Here is a 25280-nt window from a genome sequence, read left to right as displayed (position 1 = left end):
ACATAAGACTGGATCAAGCCCAGTGCTGGGGGGTTGGACTCTTCAGAGGTCCCTTCCAGCCCCTGACATTCTGTGACATTCCAACACCTTGCTTGGTGTCTCAGACTTTCACAGACATCCAGATTTGTTGGCTACAGGATCAGTAGCTGTACAATCAAACTGATACTGTAACTGCAAAACCAAAATCCAGTCTCCCTGGCATCTGTTCAGTGAGATCAAATACAAGGCATGCCACATCAAATTAATAAATAACAATTAAAAAAAATATATTAAAAAATTGTGAGTCCTGGGAACAGAGTTCCCAGTCCAAGTTCCATACTCTACTGAATAGTGCATCTAACCTTATCTACACAGATAATCTGCTGCAATTAGCCCCTGCTGCTGCCAGCAAGAGAGAGTGGCATAGCCAAGGAACAGATATTTTTACTAACCACCACCTAAGCCTCCCCTGTAATTAACTGCAGAGCCCCAAAGATTTCTGCCTGATTAGCTGTTTCAGCTAATGAGAGACTCTGCCTGAATTACCTGCCATTCATGGCCCGGCCTTTGTGTTGCACAGAGCAGATCACAGGTGCAGAATTCTGCTGCAGAAAGGACACAAAGAGGAAAAAGGGGCCCACGAACAAACTGTGCCCAACTCCCCCGACTCCAGTCACACATATTGAATGTTTGGGATGGTTACACACATGGAAGCACAACCTAGCAGTTCCTGTATGGTCATTACCCAAGATATAAAATGTTTGACTTTTAATTAAGATCTACAATATCAATGTCACAAAATGAGTCTGAAATTACAAGAGCAGGAGCTGCTCTGATTGTAAAAAGCTCAGCTATTCAATTGAAGGCCAATGCTCGGTCATAACCAGAGAAAAGTTGAGGTCAGGAGTCCAAGTTCAGGAGTGGAGAAAATAAGAAGCTGAGGGAAACATAATATCCTCCAATAATCCTTGCAGGAGATATGATTTCAGCATGAAAGGATGCAGTCCAGCTTTAAAGTTTCCAAGCAGAAATCATTCTACTATAACTGCACTGTGAGATAAAAGCAGACATGTGATCTAGCAATACTGGCCTCCCTCACTGGTGTTTTTATTGGTGCTGCCCTCCATATTAAAGAAAACAAACACTCTGCTTTTAATATTGAAGATAACTCCAACAGGTCTGCTTTAGGGAACCTTTCTGTGTTAATCCATTTCTTGCAAGACAGTTAACCTTGTGTAAATTTGGAAGGTGGCCTGCAAAAGGAAAAGCAAGCAGAGAACTAAGTCTTATTTTTAAAACTTCTACCCAGATTTTGAGGGGTTTTGTTTGGGTGGGGTTTTTTGGTTTTGTGTGGGGTTTTTTGTTTGTTTTTTGTTTGTTTGTTTTTTGGGTTTTTTTTAAATATCAGCTGCTTCTCCTTTTTCTTTTATCATGGTAAAAGAATAAATAAGGCTGTGATCTCGTATGTCATTCTCCCATCTCTTAACTGAGGAAGAGGGAGATTTGGATCCTTGCAAGACCTGAAATACTTGAAGGAAGACATAAATACATGAACAAGCATGGTCATTTAATAGAAATATCACTCAGTTGGGAGTACACCAAGCCAAAACTCAGGAGACAGAGTTTGCTGTAATTCTCCTCTGAGCCTGAGGGGTACCTCCAGACAAAGAATTTCCTTTCACTGTGTCTTTGTTTTTCTGTTTCTAAAAAGATAACCTGAAATGTACACAAGTTTTAAAGGTCCTTCAGATAAGACAGGGCAGGATAATAGGAATGCCAGCCAGGTGTGCTAAGGTATGACACTCCTCCCTGTCCAAGATGAGGCAAATGCATCTTGGCAGTGCATCACGTTCTCACTGAGCTGCTGAACCCCTGCTCCCTTCTGCCTCTTCACAATGTGGATGGTTTCAAACAGAACAATAAATTCTACAACAGTGATCATTTGCTCTCAGTGCAGTGCCAAGTGGTGCTTTCCTTGTGGTTAGATCATGCAGTCAGATATTGTTAAAGATTCCTTTAAACAGTCGGTCCAAAACTGTTGAAGAATCCATAAAGCAATCCATAGCTGATGTGAGTGGGTTAAGTAAACAGAAATGGCATTTTCCTGTCTGCTTCCACTAGCCATGAATGTTGCCTGCAAACCATCCCACCATCAACCACTGATCTAGTATTTGTATTTCTGAATGCACACAAGAGTGGAGCCCTTTGATAGAATCCAAAGGGAATTCTCCCCTCACAAAGTAAGGAGAACACACTCACTGATAAATCACTTTTGTTCTTGATGTAATTCTGCTAACAGTTTGAATTACTGAACATTATAGAATAATGAACAGAGAACTAGAAAGTCTTGTGAAGAATAAAGGGTGCCACAGTGTCACCAGAAAAAAGGGGAAAAAAAAGGTATTTGCTGAAAGAGAAGTTAGAGATATGTCTCTTTCTCTTTTTGGTGTGTGTCAGCTGCTTATAGCCATGGACATCATCATTTACATCAACTCTCACTGATGAATACTGGGATGAGCTGGAGTGGGAGTTGGGATGCTGCTGACCTGATTGTGTGTGCAACCAAAATAGGTCACACATAACTTTGCAACATAAGTAACACCCAGATTCCAGCTTTCCACAATGTACTGCCAGGGGACAGAGCTTTACACTCTGTATTTGCCCATCATGATAACAACCTGGGGAGAAGGGAAAGACTTAAAAAATTGAAAAAAAGTGAGGAAACCATCTCCTCTTGATTGCAGAGTTCCACAGCTGCTGCCCCAAACCATCTCCTCCTACAGGAGGGAGACATGGGCCTTGGTAATAAGCCAGACATCAAAACCTTCCTAGGGAATTCCTCCTCCTGAGAGGCACACTCAGATCAGAAGAGGACAGGCTGTCTAAACACAGAGAGCCTCCTCTCCCTTGCTGGGTTATTTTCTTTCTCCCTAGGGGAGCTCCAGCCAGGGGAAACTCCAGCTTTAACAGAAGGTGGCTTGGTTTCCACCCTGTTTTTATAGCAAGAACAAGCTACAAAGGCACCCTTTTGATAATGTTCAGTTCTTCAAAGTCAAGTTCTCTGCAGTACTGAAGCATTTGAAACTTCAGGTCTGTTTTTCACTGCAATTTTATCCAGTTACTCTATTTTGAACGTAGCTGGAACACTGGCACCTTAATCCAAAGTGAGCTGATGTCAAACAGCAAAAGGCATTTCATGACTCTTGATCCTCTGCTCATTCCAAGGAAACATTGAGATCCTCACTCAAACAAAATACTGTGTATGTTCAGCAAGTCAGAGCTGCAACACCAATGGTCACCTGAGACCCAGCCTGGACTTCCCAGCTCTAGGAGAGACAGGGACCCAAAGGACCAAAGGTCTCACCTCCCAGGTGCTGGGCTCCAGACAGGGCAATTGTATCAGCATTAAAAAACATCAAAATTGGATTATAGTTGGAAACATGCTGGCAAAGTATTTGCAGTGGATTCAGAATAGCTGGAGATTGGCCACATCCACATAATATTCCTAAAGCTGGCTAAAATTTAACAGCAGTAAATTAGGAAACTTTGCCAACTCCAAAGCACTGCCTCAGACTTGGGCCAAAAATGATGCACTGGCACTCAAATGCTCCAGAAGGAATTTTCCTTTCTGCCAAACACTGTTGATCAGATAAGGAGAGCCAGGCTCTGGAGCACAGGGATAGGGATGATGTTGCTGGAGGAGGCTGGGCTATGGAAAAGAGCCTTTGTGGCAAAACCTGTGGCAAAACCTGAAGAAGTTACTATCAAATACTACAAAACCTGCAGAGCTTTGTGTAGAGGGCAAAGGAGAGGGGCTGCTGGGGCATTTGCAAGTCTCAGCTGAAGAGCAGTCTAGACAGAGATGATACCCAAGATCTGCTTCTGCTGAGCTCCCCTCACCCACCACTCAGTTTTCCTCACTGACAAATCTGCAGAGGAAAATAGGAAACTGAATTCTTTTGATAAGTAAAAGTGATCCTTTCAGGGAGATGTTTGGAGCATGATGAGGGGCTGGGGGAAGAGGGGAAGAGACAGGAAGAATAAAGAAGTATAAAAGGGGAGACACAAGCCTTTGGCACCTATGACTTTTGTCAGATCTCAGCCCTAGTGCCTAATGAGCAAAACTGTGAAATTTAGGTTTATCTCAGAAACTCAGTGAGGCTGCTTACACGTGACAGAGCTCCCCCAAGCAGTTACACATTGCCCTGTCTGGCCCACTGGAACCCCCCAAAACCACAAAACTGTCACTCTGGAAGAGATGCACAGCCTTGCAAGAACCCTTCCCTCTACTCCAGGATTATTCAATGGGACATTTCAAACATTGTCCCCATCTCTTAGAAGTGAAGGGTGGGGGGATCTGTCTGATTGTGTCTGTGACCCTGGCAACTCTTCACAAGCAGAGACAGCTGAGTCACTAATATTTAGAAAAATAACATAATTGACTGTATTCAGCCCTGTGGAGGACCCCCACTGAGTGCTCACAGTTCAACATTAGCAACTCAGCCATTTCTGGCAGCCTTTGTGAAGGGTTGCCAGGGCTGTAGATTCAATTAGATGACCTTTGAAAAACTAATTTCCACTGCAAATATCTTTAAAAAACTACATTAAATCCCCAACAAATACAGTGAAATTGGAGGAGACAGCCCCTCCTCCCTCACTGAATGTCCCAAATCACCCCCCAGCCCCAGCTAGATGGCTTGCCTGGCTGCTATGCATACATGGGATACATGGGCTCTACTATCACCACTGCCTGATGTCATTTAGCACCGTGCTGACTGCTCTCTTCAAATCTGAGAATATGACAGTGTTGCAGTTGGTTGCAGCTTAGGATACAAAATGATGCTGAAAAGGTAAAAACATTTGCCTGCATCCATCGTTCATTGGGCAGGGATGACTGTTCTTTTAGCACTACTTCTTTATTTACAGACAGATTTTTCCTTTACTAGCCACTGAATTATTTTCATGCAAGAGGAACTAAGATGCCATGCTAGATGCACTGTTTTGTACTCCCCATGACACTGCAGCAGGGCATTCCACAGAGTTGGAATATTAACTTCCTTCTGAGTAACCTGTATTAGAAGTGATTAATGCATCACTAAGGCAACTAGAAATGAGATTTTTTAATTCTGCTTTATGCAGAGGTTTTATGACAAGCCCTACAGTAAAGCAACCAACATGGATATGTTTAATACTATCCTAATAAAATCACCTAACACCTCCATTACACCTTGGAATTCTTTCCCATAATGTATGAGACATTTCTAATTCAGCTTTTAAACATCCCAATTGTGTAAGTTTCTGACTATTTTCTCAGACTACAGGATTTCATTTCGGTCAACATATTCTGCCCTGGTAAACTGTGTTCTTAGCAAAACTTTGTTTGGTTTTTTCCTACGCTGAGTAATTCTGCACCAAACTCTCACCTTACTTGCACACATCACTATTTGAAGAAAGGGAAAGAAAGAGAGCAGTGCTGGATTCTCAAGATGTCCCTCCAGACAGAAGCTTAACAAAACATTGTTTTACAATAAAATATCCCATTGTTTGGGTTACAATAAGATACTAATTCAACAGCAAAAAAAATTGTAACAGGATAAGAGCTATTAGGAAATTATCCAGAGAGCCATCAACTACCTTTCTCTCAAATGGTATTGTAATAAATGATGCAAAATATTACACTAAAGGCATTTAAAGAGAGGAAATTTTCTTTACATGTAGTGTAAACTGGTACATGGAACAGGGACACTGCATGGAGTTTAGTCTGGTTTTTTTTTTCCTCAATGTTCCCTGCTGAGCAGTGCCACAATTAATCAAGCTTTCTAGGTTTTAGTTAATTGCTGGACCCCAATAAATTGGTTTGTACTGGCATTGGTCCAGGTCTGATAATTTCACAGCCTTGGAAACTGCTGCATGTTCACACAAGAACCTTGCAAGCAGGGAGCTGGGATAAAAAGAATAAAAGAAACTCTTGTTCTGTGAGGTTCCATTAATACTTAAAAAGCCAGCCCACTAGCAACAGTATCTTCACTGTTTGTTTTTCTCCATGTGTTTTATACTGATGTTTTTAACGATGAAAGGAAATCCCCACCTTTCCTTATTTTGAACTTTTTTTCTGTAGAGTTTTTCTCAAAGAGCCATTTCTAATTTCACCAGTATCTTCTTGGATATTTCCAATGTTCCCATCCTCTGCTGAAAATTCATTGTGGCTTTTTGAGACAGCTCTGCTGTTTTTTCCTTCTCTATCTAATTTTGAGCAAAAGGATCACCATCTTCTGGTGAAGAAAAAGTTCAAGACTGGCTTTATGAACAAAAAAGCACAGTCCCACATCCTGGCATAAGTCAGGGAGTGCCCCTCCCGGGCAGTGGGATGCTGTGAGACAGAGGACAAGTGGCTTTTTTGGAACTGAGCAGACTGGAGTCACAGTTTAGTCCAAGTCAACACATTAGGGTCTGTCAGGAGTAAAACCACAATAGTGTTATCAATGTGAAAGGCAGGCCCACAGTTATGAGTTGTTTTACAACTGGGCTCAGTTACACGGAGGACTTTGCCTCCTCAGCTCTCACTGGTAGCAATGGGATTTGTGAGGGCTCAGCCCCTGGCAGGCTCTGGCTCCATGCTGGCACACATTTGACTTTGTTCTCCCCAGAGAAGGCTCATTTGGCAGGTTCAGTTTTACTAATGGGTTTCAAAAGCACTCTCACACCAGCAAGTTTCTGAGCAGAAGAATTACATAATAGCCGAGGTGTTCGGTAACCTCCTTGTTATTGTCTTTGGCTGACCAAGGCGAAAGCAGCAGCACTAATCAGGGCTTTATAAAAGTTTATTTGAATTGCAACCAGAGCCTCGTGCAGTCTGCCTTGACTCCTTCTGTCACACCTTGGAGGACAGGACTGACTGGGTTTATCTGCTTTATCTGTAAAGAAATGCCTCAGCCAGGGGATCTTTATCTCGGTATGAGTGATCTGCAAGATGTGTCACTGCTTGTACCCTCAGCCAGTGCAAGTCACTGGGATTCTTTGAAACTTCTGCAAATTTCTACCAAATGTGATTCCAGCCATCAATTCCAATGGCAGGGATGAAAGGCTGCTGTTTTCATGGGAAGAATACCACTTGCTGCTCTCTTCAAATACAGTAGAAAAAAAAAACCACTGAAAAAAACAACGGTCCTGAAAAAAAACAATGAAGATAAAGCTCCTCCCAGAACTGTGAAAAAAATCACTTATAAGGATTGTTTGATGCTGCTTTTCACTTTCTGACACAGCCACCAAGATGCTATTGCATGCTACACAGCAGGGCATTTGGGGAGAAGTAGTGACTGTGTGTTGTGCAGAATTCCCACCCACAAAGTGCTGTCCATACAGAAGTTCTAGATGAGGGTTCAGACTAAAGATCTGGACTAAGTGTCTTGAGGAAAAAAATGCCCCTTTCATTTTCTTTAAATATTTGGCATTAACTAGGGATCTAGAGCTCTATTTTCAACCACTTTACTGATGTTATGTCTCCAACACCCATTACATTTCAGTACAAGATTATATCATGCTTAGGAATTCATTACTACCATTAATACTAGGAAAAGACAAAAAGCCAAGTCTAGCATGGCTAAATAATTACATTTTTATAAAAAAATGTAAATTAGATGGATAAACATACAGAGGGGATACATTAGAAATCAGTGGTTTCTGTCAAAAAATTCAATGCCCTTATTGTAAGGTGTACCTGGTCAAGAATTTCTGAATTGGAAACAATCTGGATGAGAAGGTACAAGGAAAGACAGGACAGACAGGAAAACTTTCTGGGAATGTCACAAAAATAGCCTTTTCACAATTTCATTGTAGATTGTGTTGATTCTTTGTACTCTTTTGAAAGTTTGATTAGTAATTGCTTCTAGGTATCTTGGTGATTACACTTCACTACTATTTCACTCTCAGTAAACCACTGAGTACTTCACCGGGGTGAAGCTCATGCAGCTCATAAATACACAAAGAATTCTGAATTCCTACAATTGTCTTGCAGACTTTGACATTACAGGTATGAAAGAGAATGATAGGATCATAATTACAGCTCCACACACACTGTGGTGGTGATAGGTATTTTATAAATGTCTGGAATGGACTGGATTGCCTGGATTGGATTAGAAGCAGCTGCTGATGACCACTTTGAAAATCAATGCAAAAATCAGGAGGGCCTCACAGCTGAGTGCCTGTATATCTATTCTATACCTATATATCAATATTCTCTACACCCCACCTCAATTTTTCTAGGACTGGATGGCAAAACTTGTGGTTCCCTTCTCCTGCATTCTCATGTTTGCTCCCAGCAGCTCTTGCAACTCTTTTCTTACCTGTGTATTTGGAAGTGAGATTTAGTGCCATGTATTTTATTTGCATTTTTTGATAGAACGGTGGAAGATTTTCAGCTACTCTTCAGTGTCAGCTGAAAATGTCCACATCTAGGTAATGAGAAACTGGGCTGCAATATGACACTGCATGTAAAAATATTGTTGTTTAGCAAACTGCATTGTGAGCTCAGAATCACAATGTTCATCTCATTCACACCACATATAAGTAAACTCATTTCTAGTGCTAGAGAATGGAAACCTCTCTTTGGATGAAGTCACTGCTACAGAATGAACAGGAGGGTGGAGAATGCTCATGATCATCCTATGCCATAATCACAAAATCATGCACATCTGAAGCCCTTTTTGTTTAACAGTATACGTGAAGACTGCTTGATGAACATCCAGATTGTATTCTCAGTATGATAGCTGGAGGGCTGATCCAAACCACAAAAAGTAATTTAGAGATTTTTATAAAATCCTGGGAATAATATTTAGCATCTTAAGATACATTTTTCCAAATGGCTCCACTGAATTTATAGGAATGCAAAAAACAAGGAATTCATTAGTGTAAGAACTTATTTTCATATTTTTTCAGAAGTGAAAATTTGACCATATTTAATAATTTTTTCTTGAAAGCAAAGGACAAAAAAAAAAAAAAAAGACAGGGAGGCAAATGAAAGTTGTGTCATGTGTCTAACATCTCTCAAAGCTCAGTGTCTGCTCCAATTAAGAAAACTCCACATGGTGTACAAACGTGTTAGCATTGGCAAAAATCTTTTATCCTGGTTTGTTGTGGGTTTTTTTTTTCCTCACAGGAACTGAGAAATAACAGCAGGATCCCTACATACTGCTCAGTCACTGGGAGGCACAGCACAAGGAGATGGCCTTCCACTGGCAATGTCAGTTCATTAGCTGCTTAACCTCCATCATCTCTAATGAGAATTTCATTGCTAAATCTGTGTTCTTAAAAACCTACAGCATCCCTGACTCTCTAATGCCCACTACTGGGAGCAATTTTTTCCTCTCCAGACACCAGGATGTAGAACATATTCAAGCAGTGAGTTCTGCTCGGCAGCATGAGGGGTAACAACTATGTACTTGATGCTTCTCTGGAGCTCTTCATGTCCCACGTGTGCAGCAGCCCTGGATTTCCCAAACTGCAGGAACAGAGCACAGAGAAAGGTGTGTGCTAAATCCTCTCAGTGCTGTGGTCTATGGGGAATAAGGTAAAACTCCCTAGCATGGGGCTGTACCAGCTGCAAGACAAGGCAAAGCAGAATGGGCTGTGGCAAGACATGAATAGTGCTGGCTTCTAATTGCACTTACTCCTTGGAGACACTTAGGAGAAGAGGGACAGCTTGGACATGGGTGCAACACTACCAGGATCCCGTGGTGCTGCCAAACCCTGCCAGCTCAGCAAAGATCACTCAGCAAATTTTCATTCATGCCCAATGTCCAGCATGTGTCACATTATCCTTTGACCTAACAACCCTAACACTTGATGTGACACCACGCCATGTGAAGATGTATGAGAAGAAACAGGCAGCCTTTATGTGTGACCAAGAAAGAACCAGATCCTGACAATTTTAAACTGAATCTTCACTCCAAGTCCTCAGGGACACCCCAGAAACTGATGAAAAGTGCAGCCAGAGTAACAGGATCAGGACTAAGAGCAGGATGAGGGTAGTCTGCCCTGGAGAGGCTGAGTTTCCATCACGTGCCCATTCAGTAAGTCCCAAGCCCTCACCTAAGACAGGGGGTGTTTCAGCCAATTCTCCACAATCTAAGACTTCCAAAGAGTGAGAAAATTACTCCACTTTCTATATTTCTATGTTCAGCAAAGGTCTTACACCTGAACTAGGGTATCTAGAGACTGTCAGACACCATCATCTTCTGAAACAGTCTTACAGAATGCAGTGGAAAATGCTGACATCTATAGCAACCTTCCCAAGGCACTCTTGAGACCAAATAAGGAATTACTTCTCAAAGAATCTCTCTGCAAAAGAATTCAGGTCACAGAGTCTATAGAAAATATTTCATTTCTCATTACTACTACACTGACTACATGTAAAGAGTACTGCAACAATTAGTGCTGTCTTTGTTTACACACACTGGATTTTGTCTCAGCACAGAGAAGGAAATACCTGTGGTGAATGCTGCCTGGAGGAAGTCTGACAGAGCTGGGTGGCTGTTGTGGGGAAGCTTTTCTGGAAGATGTCTACACAGCAAAACTGAGCTCTGCACAGACCCAAAGCTGCACCTACCAAAGTCATTCAGGTGCTACAAAATCAAATTAACAAGCCTGCCTACAAGGGTCTGTGGATTCCTACAGATTTGCAACCTCTTTTCTTTACTAGGCAGAATTACAAATTGTGTATTTGGCTATGAGAAACACTAAAGAAAACAGTTACTTGCATTTCCCAAGATGTTTAGTCTTCTGAAAATGACACCGCAGGTTTGTTGATTTTGGCCACCCTTATCCATAAAGAGAACACAGTTTCTGATCAATAACATCTACAATGGAACAAAACCCTCTCAGAGTAGAGACCCAGCACAGAACCTGACCTTCATCCAACCATACAGGATTTCCAAAAATAAAAATACTTTAATGAAATTTGGACAGCCCATGCAACGCTCCTTTTCTATAAAGAAATGTATTTTAAATTATGTTATTAAGAGAATTTTAATAGCTCGTAAACTTCTCTGAAATCTGATGTCATATCAGTTTAGCCCAAACACTGTAGGGAATGGACCAATTTTTTTACTTGGATGAAAAACTACCACATGTGGAGTCACCAGCACAACTTCAGCCTCCTGTAAGGACAGCAGGACAAAAGGACAAAGCTTAACTTGCAACGACTGCACTAAATCCAAGAAACATCCCTGATGATGCAACCTAGTTCAAATTTAGAGCTATCAAGGGATATACCCAACCAACTGCATCTTACTTGAGGATTCCTGTAACAAGCTCCTGCCACAGTATCTTTGTTTCACCTTTGGTGTTACACCCTTCACTTCAATGTTTCCTTGTGGTTCAGAACTCAGTTTCTGAGACAGGACCAGTGGCACATGTGAATTTATACTAGGGTAAGATTTACTACTACTCCCACACCCCATATGCTCCCAAATAGCCAAAGGCAGCTCCTAGGAAAGTCCCTCCACTCCATGTCAATGTCTGTGGGAAGACACTGGCTTTGGGTTTTGCTCTTTGCAGAATGCAATAGGGACATTTCAGCCACAGATCTGAGGATATATGTTATTCATGAGCAGTTTATCCCACAGGCTGAGCCTGCACACTTTAACCCAGCACAACAGCTACCCATTACTACAGCTGCACAATTTAGAAGCATGTGTGTACACGCTCAACTCTTCCCTCTGTGAGCAGGGATATTCCTCTGCAGGACCAGTGCTTGCACAACTCAGATCTGCTGCCTTCAAGGCACTTGCCTTCAAGTGCAAGTTACCATCATCTTTCTGATTCAGAGTTACTATTTGTTTTTCCAGTCGCCCATCCCTGTTTCACACAGTGAAATAGTATCAGCTCGCTGCAGTAGGTGCCACATTCAGGACTGGGAGATTTAAGTGATGATTTTTCCTCAGGAACAGGGATTACTGCCTGTGCACAACAAGGCAAAGAGTGCAAGAGATAGAAGTAGGCATGGAGCAGTTTCTTTCCCTTTTTTTTCCCTCCCTATATCAAGAGTTATAAAATCACATTTTACTAATACAGCCCTGGTTACTCATGAAGCCACACTACAAAAACCTTAGTAAGTCAACTGTTCTCTCCTCATACAAGTATAAGGTTTCACTATACACTGTATTTTCAATATTTTGCCCAGCATAGTTAAAATGGAAAAAATGAAAGTTCTGCTCAATTTTCAGCCTTCTGAAAATATCTACCAAGCCTGGGAGGTGTATGACCTCCCAGCAGTGCTCCTCAAACACCCTGGTCCCAAACTAGGGGAAATAGGTTGTAATTTGTTTCTCCACATGATGTCTTTTCATACCTCATCCTTTTTCTCAGATCATTTGTCAAGGGTTCACTGATCTCTTCTTATTAGTTACAGGGACTACAAGAAGAGAGAAAAAGAATGTTTGACCAAGCATATAATGTCATGAGTCATGGGTTTAATTTAGTTCCACCAGAATCTCAATGTGACCTTGAAACCTTCTAACACAATAAATCAGACCAGAGGGTATCAGCAGAGGGTGTCTGACAAATCCCAGTGGACGCTAACTCCATCGGCTCTGCTCTGGAGGGCACCCCGCGTGTGAAAAGCCCATTAAAGAGCCAACTCGGTGCCGAGTCCCGTCTCTCAGAAAGCCGCCTGCGGGGCGCGGTTGCCCAGCAGGGAGCTATGGCCGGAGCCGGTGCCGTTCCCCCGCTCAGCCCTGCCTGAGCGCACCGGAGCAAGGTCCCGCCCGCCCGGGTGTGGGTCCCGCAGGTGGTTCCCGCACAGGGAAGGGGAGCCGGGGGGGCGTGCGCTGAGCCCCGTGCTCTGGAAAACGGCTCCCGCACCCCACTCCCCCCCTCGCGTCTCTCCGGCCCCCCGGAGCAAACTCCACCCCGGGCCGTGTCAGTCACGCTGCTGTGCCGGGCGGCAGGAGGGGTACGCGGGAGAGGAGGGGGCAGGGGCGGGAGGCGGATCGGGGCTCCTCCGCTCCTCCACTCCTCCTCCCGCCGCTCCAGTGCCGGCGGGGCTGCGGGGCAGGACCCGCCGCCGAGCATCCTCCGGCTGCGGGGCCTGGCAGCGCTTCCCGCTGGGGCAGGAGGCGGTGGCAGGTGTCCCGGTACCGTCCGGAGCGCCCGTCCTGCGGCGGCCCCGCAGCTCGGGTTTAGCGGATTCCGCCCTCCCCGCTCCCGTCCATCAGTCGGGGGCTGCCGGTGGCCGTAGGACCCGTCGGTCCCCTGCTTGTCCCCTCAGCATCGCCATAGCGGGAGCGAAGGCAACAGCTAAAAACCCGGGCGAGCGGCGGGAGAAGAAGATGGCAACGTGACCGGGGAAGCGGAGCCGCCTGGCCGGAGCCCTCCCGTACCCCGGCGGAACGGAGCCGCTATTCGCAAGCAGCCTCCAGGGCCCGCGGCGGAGCGGAGCGGCCTCCAACCCTGCCCCAGGTGAGCTTCCCTTCCCTTTTTCTCTTCCTTTCCCTTCCCGGGACCCCGGGGAAGCCTCAGCCCCGCTGGCCCGGGTGTGGGCACTTCCCCCGGAGCCGGGCTGTCGGCACCGGCTGCCCCGCGGCTTTACCCGACGCCTCCCGGGCTTTCGGTCCGGCTCTTTTCCCCCTGCCGATGGCGGGGACCGGCCGCCCCCCCGCCATCCCCTCGGTGGCACCGCGGGCACCTGGCCGGGCTCCGCTCCGGGGCTCCCGACGGCAGCTCGCCCTCCGCCGAAACTTCCGCGGGGGCCCCGGGCGGGGCTCGGGGTGCTGCCGGGTTGGGCGCCCCCGGGGCGGAGCGGGACGGGCCAGCAGCCTCCGGCCGCGGCTCGCTTGGAGATTCGCCGGCTTAAAAGCAAACCCCCCGACGGTAAAAGGCGCAGGCTCGCAGCAAGGATTAAAAGCCTTGGGGAGAGAGGAGGGAGATGCGTGTTGTTGTAGTTACTCAGCCGGGTTCTGTGGAGGGCGAGGCGTTAAAAACAGAGCCATGTGGCTTGTTGCAGGGACTTACTCATATTAAGAAGTGAATCGTTTTCATTGTTTCTGCTAAGCAGAAAACACACCAATAATTAACAGGTTAATCCTAACGGAGATTATTTAAATGCAGGAATATTTTTAAGCCGTTGCCCTTTGGGGAAATAAAGGGAGTGTGCTAATAGTGCAAAGTATGTGTATATATTTGGAGTAACAACAATACAGAAATTAAAGAGAATTAAGAAAGACATCAAAAGTCCCCATCCCGTTTCTGTTATTAACTCCTCCATATCACATCGCTGTGCAGCACTTTGGAGCATAAGCAGTTTAAGTTTTAAAACGTTCTTCCTTTGGAAGACCTGACATTTAAATGGATGGATTTCTGAGCCTTTTGGTTTGAGCTGCCCGATCTAGCTACCAGGTAAAGGGCTGCACAAAGGATAATTGTGCTCCATTTATAAATATTGTTTGTTTAAGCAACCCCCAAGAAGGTCAGAATATTTAAACATTCACTCTTCTGCTTGTCCCAGTGATCTGCTACTGTTGCTCTCCATGCATGCACGTTGTCTTGGGACTAAATTACAAGGTTTTAATTTTACAAGTTTTTAAGAGGTTGTTTGGCTTTAAAGTGTCCTATGTGATTTGAACACATTGAAAGGAAAAAATGACTTAAACTTTTCTCCTGAAATGGGAATATTATCCTCAGCTTCCAAAATAAATGGAAAGATTTCTTTTGTTACTGCATAGGGAGTGTGCTTTATAACAGTGTTGGGGTTTTTTGAATGTTTTCAGATGCAATTTGCATTATTTACATGAGCTTACTGAGCACAGACAAGTAGTGGCATAAATTTGCTTAGTTAAGGACCATGTCCATTTGTTGTGGTTTGGGACTGTAGAGAACCCTTAAACAGTAAAGGCAATAAAAACATGCTGCTAAAACCACCTCACCCACCCTTTGTTACAGCATCCTACATCTCAACAGTCTTAGTAGGAAGATTTGTTGTTTAAGTGCTTGTTAACCTACTGGTTAGTTAATTTCTTCCAAGTTATCCACCACTTAATCTTGAGTATACAAATACAGGTTATCATTTCTGTTTTGGTGAAGCTGAAATGTATTCATGTACAGTTCCACTACTTTCATGAAATATGAAGAGGTCAAATTAATTTACAAAGCAGATTGTTTATTTTTCCAATACTGATTTTTTTTTTATTTTTTTTTTTTTAACTTTAGTAAAACTAAGTGTGACTCCACATCATGACTCTTAAAACTAAACCTAAATTTTCCAACACTGTAAATTATGGACAGATTGCAAAAGATTACTTTTTGCAATGAATTCTGATATATAGTAAAACATCAACATATTTTTCAATTCAGAGAAAACTGGCTACCCAAAAAAAAAACAAAAAAAAACCAAAAAACACCTTCTACTTCAATTATTTTAACTCCTGGGTTTTTTTGTTGTAAAATATTTCACCTTCTAAAAAACAGAAAAACATAAACAGAATGGCACACAGCAAGTAGGATACCACCTCTGCACAACACAAAGAATGCATTAAGCTTTGCTTTATATGCAAGATTTTGACACTGAAAATCTACAAAAACGCAGACGATGCAATTCCCCCATCCTGCGTTCAGATATCAAGGCAGTGGAGGGGTTAACTCTAGAAAAATTAATTATACACAATCCCAGAACAATGGTAATTGGGGGAGGGGAGGAGTGGGGAATTGAATAGAGGTAGAAGCCTGTTAGATGCCATGAGGCAAACTCCCATTGACTCAGCATGGTCAGCCTCCCCCCCAGCCTGGATTTCCCCAGTGCAGGGCCAGAAACCCAGGGATGCCCAAGGTGAACTTCATGATGGAGCAAACGTGGTACAACTGACACCTGGATTTCCTACATTACACCAAAAAAAGCTGCTCTGCAAGAAAATCTCCAAAACTAGTTTCTTGTGAAAGAGAACTTTAAGAATTTAGATTGTTTACTTGACATATTTCTCTGATTTGGAATAAAATAAGGACTTCAGTAGAAGTAATAAAGTTTTCAGCTTTCGTGAATGGGAATTTTTCAAAACTGAAATAAATAACCTGAAGCTAGAGCTCTTTCCATGAAATGAAGATCCATGATTTTTCCTTTCTGGCAGTTTAAGATTTTTCTGTGCTGAATGAAACAACGTCAGAGATTTTTAAGTATTTTACAGGAATTCAGTTTAATTTCTTAATCCTCTCTTCCCAACAGCTCAACATTTTCTGCTTTGGATGCTCTTTCTTTTCCTTTTGTCAACAAAGATGAGAAAAAAGTGGATATTGGAAGATTTCCATTTTATCTTTTTTGGTGTGCTCTGTCTCCTTTTCATAGATGGAGGTAAACTAGAACAAGTAAAACGTAAGTAGAATTCAAACACAGCTGTCACATTCACCCAGATTTCACATTTTCCTTCTATTCCATGGGATTTAGAAAAAATCTTCAAACTAGAATGTGCTGAACTGTAGGACTGTGTTCAAAACCTTCTAATCCTACATTTGGTAGAATCAGGTCACACCCACAACTGGGGCACATTTTCCTAAAGCTGTACAGGTTTCACTGCATCATAAAGAACGTAACACATCAATTGGGGAATCTGTTTTATTTCAAATATCCTGAATCAAGAGAGTGCTTAATTCCATTTTAGTGACCTCTGTAAACATCTGATGGATTATCTGGATTTTGTCCCATGTGTAAGACTATTGTACTGAAGTTTTCAGCTAGTGTGAAGCTCGTCCAAGGCCTTTCTGTTGTGTTCCAAAAACAACCTCATATGAACTGCATTAGATACATCCTTTGAGAAAATGAAAGAGTCTAAGCACTGTCAAAAACTTGATGAGAAGAACTGAAAAACCACACAAACAAAACAAGGGGAATATTTCAACAAAGCCTGTCACCCGTGGGAGATGTTAACACATTTCAGAAAGCATGGCAAGGAGGAATAACTACCCAAATAAATCTGGGAGTTACTGACTATGACAGGGTTTGTTACCAGCTCTCTGGAATGTTCTCCCCACCTGCACAGGCTGGGTTTTGGCCTTCTTCTTACAAGCAATATTGTTTGTCCTTGAGAAGTAGTTAAAATTTTCAGCCTCAGTATCAGCAGCTTCTGCTTCTAATCAGGTAGATTACCAAAAAAAAAAAAAAAAAAAAAAAAAAGAAAAAGCTGAATGAGTTCAACAAAGGCCCAACTTCTCCACAGAATTTAAAGGAAAACAATATGCAGATGCAGTTTTCCCTGATCAAGGAAAGCACAGTGTGAGAAGTTACAACCTCCACTTCAGCCATCTGCTTTTTCAGATCCTGCATATCATTTCTCACGGTTTTGTGTGAAGTGAAAGCAGATCATTTCACAGTTGCTACTAATGATCCCTTCTTCTAGCCCAGTAAAGATGAAGAATGTCCCTTGTTTGGTTTATCACTTGGAAGACAGGTATTTTGTCAGATACCCTGAAGGGTGATGAACTGAGCTGAATTTGGACATCTTTAAGATAACAGAAAGGAATTACCTCAGGGAAGCACATAAGAAACACCCTTTTACTGAAGAATTGGAGTGTTCAATGTGAAACCATAATGTGGCTGGAAAAGACAGGGCAGTAGTGTCTGATGGGTAGGCAGCTATCTGCAAAACTGCAGCTCCAAGAGTGGAAGTTCTCAAAATGAACAGATCTTAAAACATTTTGAGTGCTACTGCATATATAATTCAGCAAAAATTGTTCTGAAACACTAGGACAAACTTACAGGTTCTTAAAATACAGAGATAATGAACATAGAGTGTAAATACAATGCATTCATCTTCCTTTTGTAGTCTCCCTGTTGAGAATCTCTCTCCTGTACAACCTGGGATTTCTCAAGTTGAGACAATTGCTTTGGTTTTGTAGTGAAAAGTTTCTGCTTCCTACAAACCTTTCTGAGCAATCAAGCACTTTAATTTTGTTGCCTAAAGAGGATCTTAGCCTGTGTTTTGCAGGTGAAAGAAGAAACCTGCCCTATATGAAAGCCATTTTGCCAGCTCTTTCAGGAGCTGCAGTTTTGGAAAGATGGGAGACCACGTCATTTGGTTTGGTTTGGTTTGGGAGGTTAGAAACAGCAGCACATGAAATTAAGGGCATTTCTGTTGTGTGATTTTCCAGGGGAAGGAAAAATACAGAAAACACCACACACGTGAAAAACATTTTGTATGTGCAGACTGGGAACATTCATTCACCACTCTTTTAATTCTTTACTGTTTTACAGATTCAGATACCTACTGTGTCTTTCAAGATAAGAAGTATCGTGTAGGAGAAAGATGGCATCCTTATCTGGAGCCCTATGGCCTCGTTTACTGTGTTAATTGTCTTTGCTCAGAGGTAGGACTGCTGAGTTACTGATCCTACAACTACTTCTCTCTTCATTGACCAGAACTCTTGCTGTTGTATCTACAGATTGACAAAGCCCAAACTTGTTTTCATTCATGGGTTCTGGTCAGGAAATAGAGGCAGGTGGAATTAGCAAAGGGAAAATCATAACAGAGAAGGCTAGAACTGGCAAAAAATACTTGCATGGGGTAGACAAAACAGCTTTGTAATTAGCCAGAAGCTTTGTCAATGCTGAGCATTACATCTTGAATAACTGGAGGCTGGTACCTAAATTTAATCCTCACAATTCCATCAGTGGGGGGGATTATGCTGAACTGGAATTTGTAGTGGTTTGATCCATGGACAGTGCTCACATCTGCAGAGACACTGCCACAGTCACAGCATCTGCTGCCCTAAAGTGCTGAAGGAACAGGCTTGGATATTGCCATTTGTAAAAACAGGTGAAAGAAGAATGAGATGATGAAAAAAGAGAAAAGGGGATGGGAAGCAAAAGGACAGGTCCTTGGCTACCATCAATAGGAAGACACAGCAATCACAGATCTCCCAAGTGTGTCGGATGCAGCTTTGGGGGGCAGGAGAATGAGGGCAGAATGTGTCCCTTGGAGTACTTTAAAATGACTACACAATAAGGGATCTTAATCACTAACACAGGAGACACTCCAGATGCTAGGTTTTGTCTGCTGTATTGAATGCAGAATAAAGTTTTCTTGGCTGCAATTGTAAAATATTGGGCCCCTGTGCAGCATTTGCTCTGAGGGATCTGCTACTACCATTTAGTGAAGAGACACACAAACAGTAGTCCCACAAGCTTGGCTGCATCTCAGATCTGTGTAGCAAAATGGATCTGTAAGAGGAAAGGCCATGTAGTACAAAGAAAAGTCCTTGGTTATAGCAAAAAGAAGTTTCCACTCACTTTTGCTGAGCTATATGCAAAGTTGAAAATTGCCTTTGAGTCAGCGTGTGGTAACAGACATTGAATTGCTGGTAGGCTGTGACTTGAGTGGGAGCTGAAATCCAGTGGAAAGCCTAGAGATCTGGGTACAAATTACTGGTCCATGATTTTTAGGAAGATGTGAGGCTGGAGGGATGGGAAAGGGCATGATCTGCTGCTCTAGAGAGAACAGCACTGCTGTGCTCCAAGCATACCCATGCACTGTGAGGCTCCAACAAATGGGGTACATTTTATTTCTTTCCTTCACACATGAGCATGAAGACCAGAGTGACAGTTCAGGGCAACAGGATTAGTAAAGAAAGAAACTGCTTGTGCTAATTACAGTACATGCAGCTTAGAAGTGGTTCTGAACTCTTAATTCTTTGCCTTGTTTTACCTTTGTTGTACTGTGAGGATGCAGAATGTAATTTGGGGTTATTTGAAGCAGTGAGGATGCTGAGGGAACTCTGGGCTGTGACTGTTATTCCCTGAAACAAAGATTCCAAACAGCAGTTGCAGCATCAAGACATTCATTTGAGCTTTGTCCTGGCCAAAAGAAATGCCCTCAGAACACTGACCTAAAGTAAAAGCTGCATGTCATCAGGAAACTCTCAATAATTTATAATTTCAAAGAAATGAAAACCAGATAAAGCATCAGAAAACGTGCCATGACATACCACAGACCTTAAACCATATATTACAGCATAAAAAAAGAAAACCAAGTATGCCACAGTCAGAAAATAGGAGAGGCCTAAGTGTAACCCACCTGATTCCCTGGCAGTAAATCAGGTAAAGGGTATGTACAGAGTCTGAAGCAGCAACCTACTCCCTCACACTGCTGTAATACAAAAAAATCCCAGGGTTCTTTCTCGCCAGTGTGACCAAAATTTCTTTGCTTGCCTCAAACACCATGATCCATATGATCTCTGCTCCATCTCTAAGCAAGTCTGTCTGTCCATCCCCCACAACACATACTTCTAATATTTAACAAAAAAGTGAGACAAATAAACCAAACAGGGGCCAAATTATTCAGATTGTCATTAAATAATAATTTTTAAAAGCCTTCCTTTTTGTATATAAGTTATAATTTACATACTTAGACCAGAATAGAACTAAACATAATGCAGTGTTCTCACTCTGTTTCCCTTTTTCCTCCTTTTTTTTTTTTTTTTTATTCTTTTTTTTACAACTCCCCTACCCCTCATTACACAGTGGACGCTGTTGACTGCCAGGTAAATTGGGGCACTGACAATTTGTCAGATCATTATTTTGCTTTCTAAAACACAGCAGCTCTTTCTTGTGTTCCTACTCAGATCAACAGACTTCAGGGACTAAAATGAATGCTTTCCACACTTAGCACTGATACCACAGCTTGGGAAGAGAGATGCACTACACTCTGGGTATCAGATGCAAAAATGCTCCCCATGGCCCTGTAGAAGCTTAAGTCCTATTCTAGTCATTAGGGCTTGGTCTCCCACACATCACTGAATCAAAGCATAAAATCAGTCTCACCCAGCACAGGATCAGTTAAAATAGTTCTGTCCTGCTGCAAACAGTAGAGTACTGCAGGCAGCACTGAGGAGCAAAGCAGGACTGCAGGACTTTCATCACAACTGATGATGCCCTGAAAGTAAACATTCACCCCAGGAGATTTCACAGAACTAATAATAAGAAAGGGAGTGAGGCCATGGAACAGGTCAAGTAAGCAACATGGAACCAGTGCCAGCCTCTCTTCTACAGCAGTGCTCTCCAGGTTCTCAGCAATGCTCTACTGGGCAAGGAGCTGTGCAAAGCAGTCACAGCCCCTGTCCTGCAAAGAGTCTGCAGCCTCACATTTGCTTCTCCTCTATAAAATCAGTATATTTAATTTTGGTCATCATTGAAACCAGATGGTGCTATCATTTTTAGTGTCTCTTTCCAAAGCAGATGCACAACTGTAGTTCTTGTGTAGTGATGAGCTAACAGTATGATTCCAGCCTGTGGTCTGCAGATATGTAGGAGTTAATGGATTATTTTGAAAGAGGTGGCTAAAAAAGCCTATACATGCACTATCTAAGGAAGTCTGCACCTTCCTGGAAACATTTTGGTGCTCCAGAAGGCAAAGGAAAATGCAGTAGGTTTATTCCTGACATCACCTAAAACTGCAGTCGTAGCATAGTATCAGTGTTCATATTGCAGGATCTTTCTTGCTATAAACATGAGCAACTCAGAGCTAAATTAGGAGGATGAATTATAGATGGGACATGGGAATTTGAAATGGATAGTCCTTTCTGGTTGCAGGCACTGGAGAATAAAAATTCCCTGTGTTTTAATTATAAATCAAACTTAGATGTGGTCAAATGGAGAATTATGTTAATTGCATGAATAATGAACACTATTCCCAAGACTTGCTCGTATTTCTTAGAAAAATGGCTACTTCCCAACTGGTGTTTTTTGTCTACTGGGGAACTCATAAAATACAAACAAAGGACTCTCCACAGTTTTCAGGAACGATTACAGATGCTATTGTCTCTTGTGGTCTTGAACTAACCCTCAGTAGGGGATATCTCAGAGACCTACTATTCATTATCTGTGCCTTATTTCTGGAAATCTGATTCCTAAGCGTAATCTGCTCAACAGAAAAACACAACTGGAGATTGCTGCAATCCATTTTTAGGCACTTTCTCCAATTTTAAGGTTTGTATGGATTTCTGCTTCATTCTTCCAGCAGAAATTCAGTGGCAGTGAAAGTAGTCTGGGTGTACCCTGGTGTGAGTGAAACCACAAGGCTGTAAAAAGGCATTTGTTTTAAAAATATCTAAGTGCAGAATAGAGAACATGGAAACTGGTAAGATAGCACATTTCATTAAAGTATTGTACTGTGTTCCACCTGCAGAATGGCAATGTACTGTGCAGCAGAATAAGATGCCCAAGTCTACACTGTCCTTCCCCTGTGCACGTACCACAGCTGTGCTGCCCACGATGCCCAGGTAATTCCCAGCAATGACATAAAATCCTTTCTGAAGCAGTTAAAAATTAAGTGTTTGTGCTGGAAAACTTCTGTGAAATAAACATCCTTTTACATCTACTTAGATCATGAGGGGCCGGTCCTACAGCAACCTGCAGGTTTCCTATGGTGGTTTCTTTTTAGGAAATCAGTGTAATTTGGGAAGGGATTGGGAAGCTTCTGAGTGCATCCTCTACAAACCATGCAGAAGGTAGCAGAAGTTAAACTGATGGGGTCTGTGGACTATCTGCTCCCCAATCCTTCCCTTATCTCTAAACTTCATCACAGTAAGACCCATTCCCCAAACTCCCTAGGTTTCTGCTTTTGGTGCTGGTCAGAAGAACAAGCTAAAATACATGCTTACTTGCAAGGGTTCTCTGTTAACAAGCAAATCCAAATTGCTATGGCAAATGTGCATTTGTATAGTATCACTGTACAACCAGTCTGGTTACATTTGCCTTTTACATCTCAAATCCAGGCATAGCTTCATAATTAGTAGAGACTGTTGTAAATCATAGAAGCAGTCCTGTAGAAGTTTATGACTATATAAATCCAATTGGATACTGTATAGTAAATTCCTCCAGACTGTACATTTATTATATGCTCATTATTAAGAGCCACTGTATGAAGGAGACTGAGCAGGATCTTTCACGAGGCTGTTACAACATTCCCGACATGGCCTAATGGCTGGGAGATTTGACTGGAGCTTTCCCCTAAATGTCTTAGTGGCACCCCTCATTTCTCCTTATAAAAGAGTATTCATGCAGCATCATAGAAAGGGGTTTTATTTGACTTTCTCCAGAGAGTTTCATTGTCTGAGGAAAACAGCTGTTCCCTGAGCAAAATCTGTGAGCAGGAGGCAGTACCCAGTGGTGGAGAGGCATGAGTGTACAACTCAGTTTGCTGTTCAGCTGGGACTGGAGGGTGCTTACTGGAGATTAAATGGCACTCACCCACCAATTTTTGGTAGGATTCATCTATCCTGACAATTATATGCTGCTGTCCATCAATATCTGATCTAGGTATCTAGAATCCTTTTTTAAAGAGCGGTGAGGAAGAAGCATTTCAAGTGCAAAACTCACCTGATGCCATGATGCTGCTCTTTTTGTGTCCTGGGATGAGATTCATCCCACTGAACTTCAGATGTAACTTTGGCACCTGGCTGATGGTAGAGTTTTATCTATGATGGTCTAATAAAAATCAATAGTTTGTAAGGTAGATTACTTTATTTGACCAACTAGTACTGTCAGATCAACTGCTAAGAAGCTGGGAACAGCTTTTCTGTTTTCAGATCAAAAGAAGGACTTATGTGCTCGTGTGCCCAAAATCTGGTCTGTTTTTCCAGCTAATCTAAACTTCAGTTGGCAAAGGAATCTACTGGATACCCTTTATAGCTGTTGGAAACATGCTGTCCCCAGGGGGTGATTCATCCTGTTACCCAGAATGAGAAGAATTTTTCCCTGGAGATGCCTCTCTCCACTGATTATTGAGGGAGCAAATGCAACAGCCTATGCTAGATGCTTACTTTTTTGACAGCTTAAGTTAAATGATAGAAATACCACTCTCAATATGTAACTGGCATTTGGGATATGGGATAAAGAACTTTATCTTCTTCCTTTTTTTTTTTTTTTTTTTTTTCCCTAGTATCTCCTTACAGTATTTAATACATAAACATAAATGCTTCTTGACTGTTTCTTCTTCAAGTGCTCTTTGGCACTGAACTGTTTGGCTTTTTTTCTGTGCATGAGGCTGTAAATGTCTTGATACCTGTTAAGATTTTAAAACCTACAATGACCTACTAAGAAAGAGTAAGGACCCCTGTAAACTCACAAGTCCTTCTTAACAAATTAAGTTATTGCTGTTCACAGTCTTTAGCTAGAATTTTGTAGTTTGTTTAAGCTGATAGATTCTGGAAACTACCAGAATAAGCCTTTCTGTAATTGTGTTCCATTATTTATTTTCTCTTAACTGCTCCTAGAGTCCATATGTACTGTATCTGCTACGTGTGGTAAACCATTAAATTGCTAGCTGGGGCAGCATCTTGTTAAAAAGGAGAGTCCCACTCAGGTTGGTTTTTTTTTCCCTAACTGAATCTGTAATTCAGAGAGACCTGCACCAATGTTAGGCCAAAGAGGACCAGGAATCTCCTGTGATTCCAGGGGATATTTGCATTCAGCTTTCTGCAGTGATCATGCATTGCAGATTTGGTGTTTTGTCTTCAGTGGCAATGCTCATATGCCTGATCTGAATAGGAACCTCAAGCATTCTGGCACATCTGATGCCAGCTTTCCATTCCTGTGTGTCTGGCATGCAATGTCTTTTGTGCAGCAGCATCCCATGATGTGCAGGAAATCCACTTCTCTGGTTTCCCTGGTTATTTTTTAATGGAACGTGCCAGAGCTCTGGCCATCAGCCACCCATCAGAATTACTCTCATAAATGCTCATTATATTCTGTCAAGTATGTTTCCCCTCAGTTTCTCAAGCTGCATTTGAGAAGTGAGTGGTGCTAGTCACAGGGACTTGGGGCTCTTCCTCCTGCCTTTCTGCAGGCTTTGTAGAGTGTAACTGCCCAAATGACTGCCTTCTTATTTAATGAAGCAGAGGTAATGCCAGCAGGCAGCAACCTTCATTGGAAACTGAACTTCATAACTACCTAAGTGGAGGAGCTGTTGAAGGGATTCCTTTGAGAAAAGTTGGCACTGCTCTCCCCTTGGAATTAATGTCTCCTGCATCCATAGTGACACTGGACTTGCTGACACAAAGAGATGCAGTGTTTGTATCCTGTCTCCCTGGCACCAGCCACCATGAATCTTAAGTAGTTGTCAGACATATGTTATGAAGCATCTTCTACTTTTCACCAGTGGTCCAACCCTACCAGCTTGTACCACAGATTTCCCTGCTAACTTTTGTATGTGTGAAACCTATTCTGTCTAGCACTGGCAAAATCCAGACCTTGTGCCTTACACAGAACTAAATATTCCTCCCTTTTGCAGCTCTGAGAAGTATTTTACTATCTGAATTATCTGGTTGTT

General features: G+C 42.5%; 2 protein-coding genes across 6 annotated transcripts in view; one reads left to right on the top strand and one right to left on the bottom strand.

Annotated features, from left to right (window-relative positions):
- Positions 1-25280, bottom strand: part of PAK3 (p21 (RAC1) activated kinase 3) — a 243675-nt gene that overhangs the window by 131856 nt on the left and 86539 nt on the right. The window lies entirely within an intron of this gene.
- CHRDL1 (chordin like 1) overlaps positions 12845-25280 on the top strand; it is a 39801-nt gene continuing 27365 nt past the window's right edge. Inside the window, exons 1-4 of one of the 2 annotated variants that reach the window (XM_071757587.1) lie at positions 12845-13434; positions 16187-16333; positions 18209-18321; positions 22137-22230. In XM_071757587.1, coding sequence (XP_071613688.1) covers positions 16207-16333; positions 18209-18321; positions 22137-22230 — 334 coding nt within the window. In that variant the 5' untranslated portion in view covers positions 12845-13434; positions 16187-16206. The remainder of the gene's footprint in view (positions 13435-16186; positions 16334-18208; positions 18322-22136; positions 22231-25280) is intronic. The other variant, XM_071757586.1, reaches the window with a different exon arrangement.

Source organism: Heliangelus exortis, chromosome 14 (assembly GCF_036169615.1).
Source record: "Heliangelus exortis chromosome 14, bHelExo1.hap1, whole genome shotgun sequence".
Taxonomy (NCBI): domain Eukaryota; kingdom Metazoa; phylum Chordata; class Aves; order Apodiformes; family Trochilidae; genus Heliangelus; species Heliangelus exortis.
This window is presented reverse-complemented; position numbering and strand designations above follow the sequence as displayed.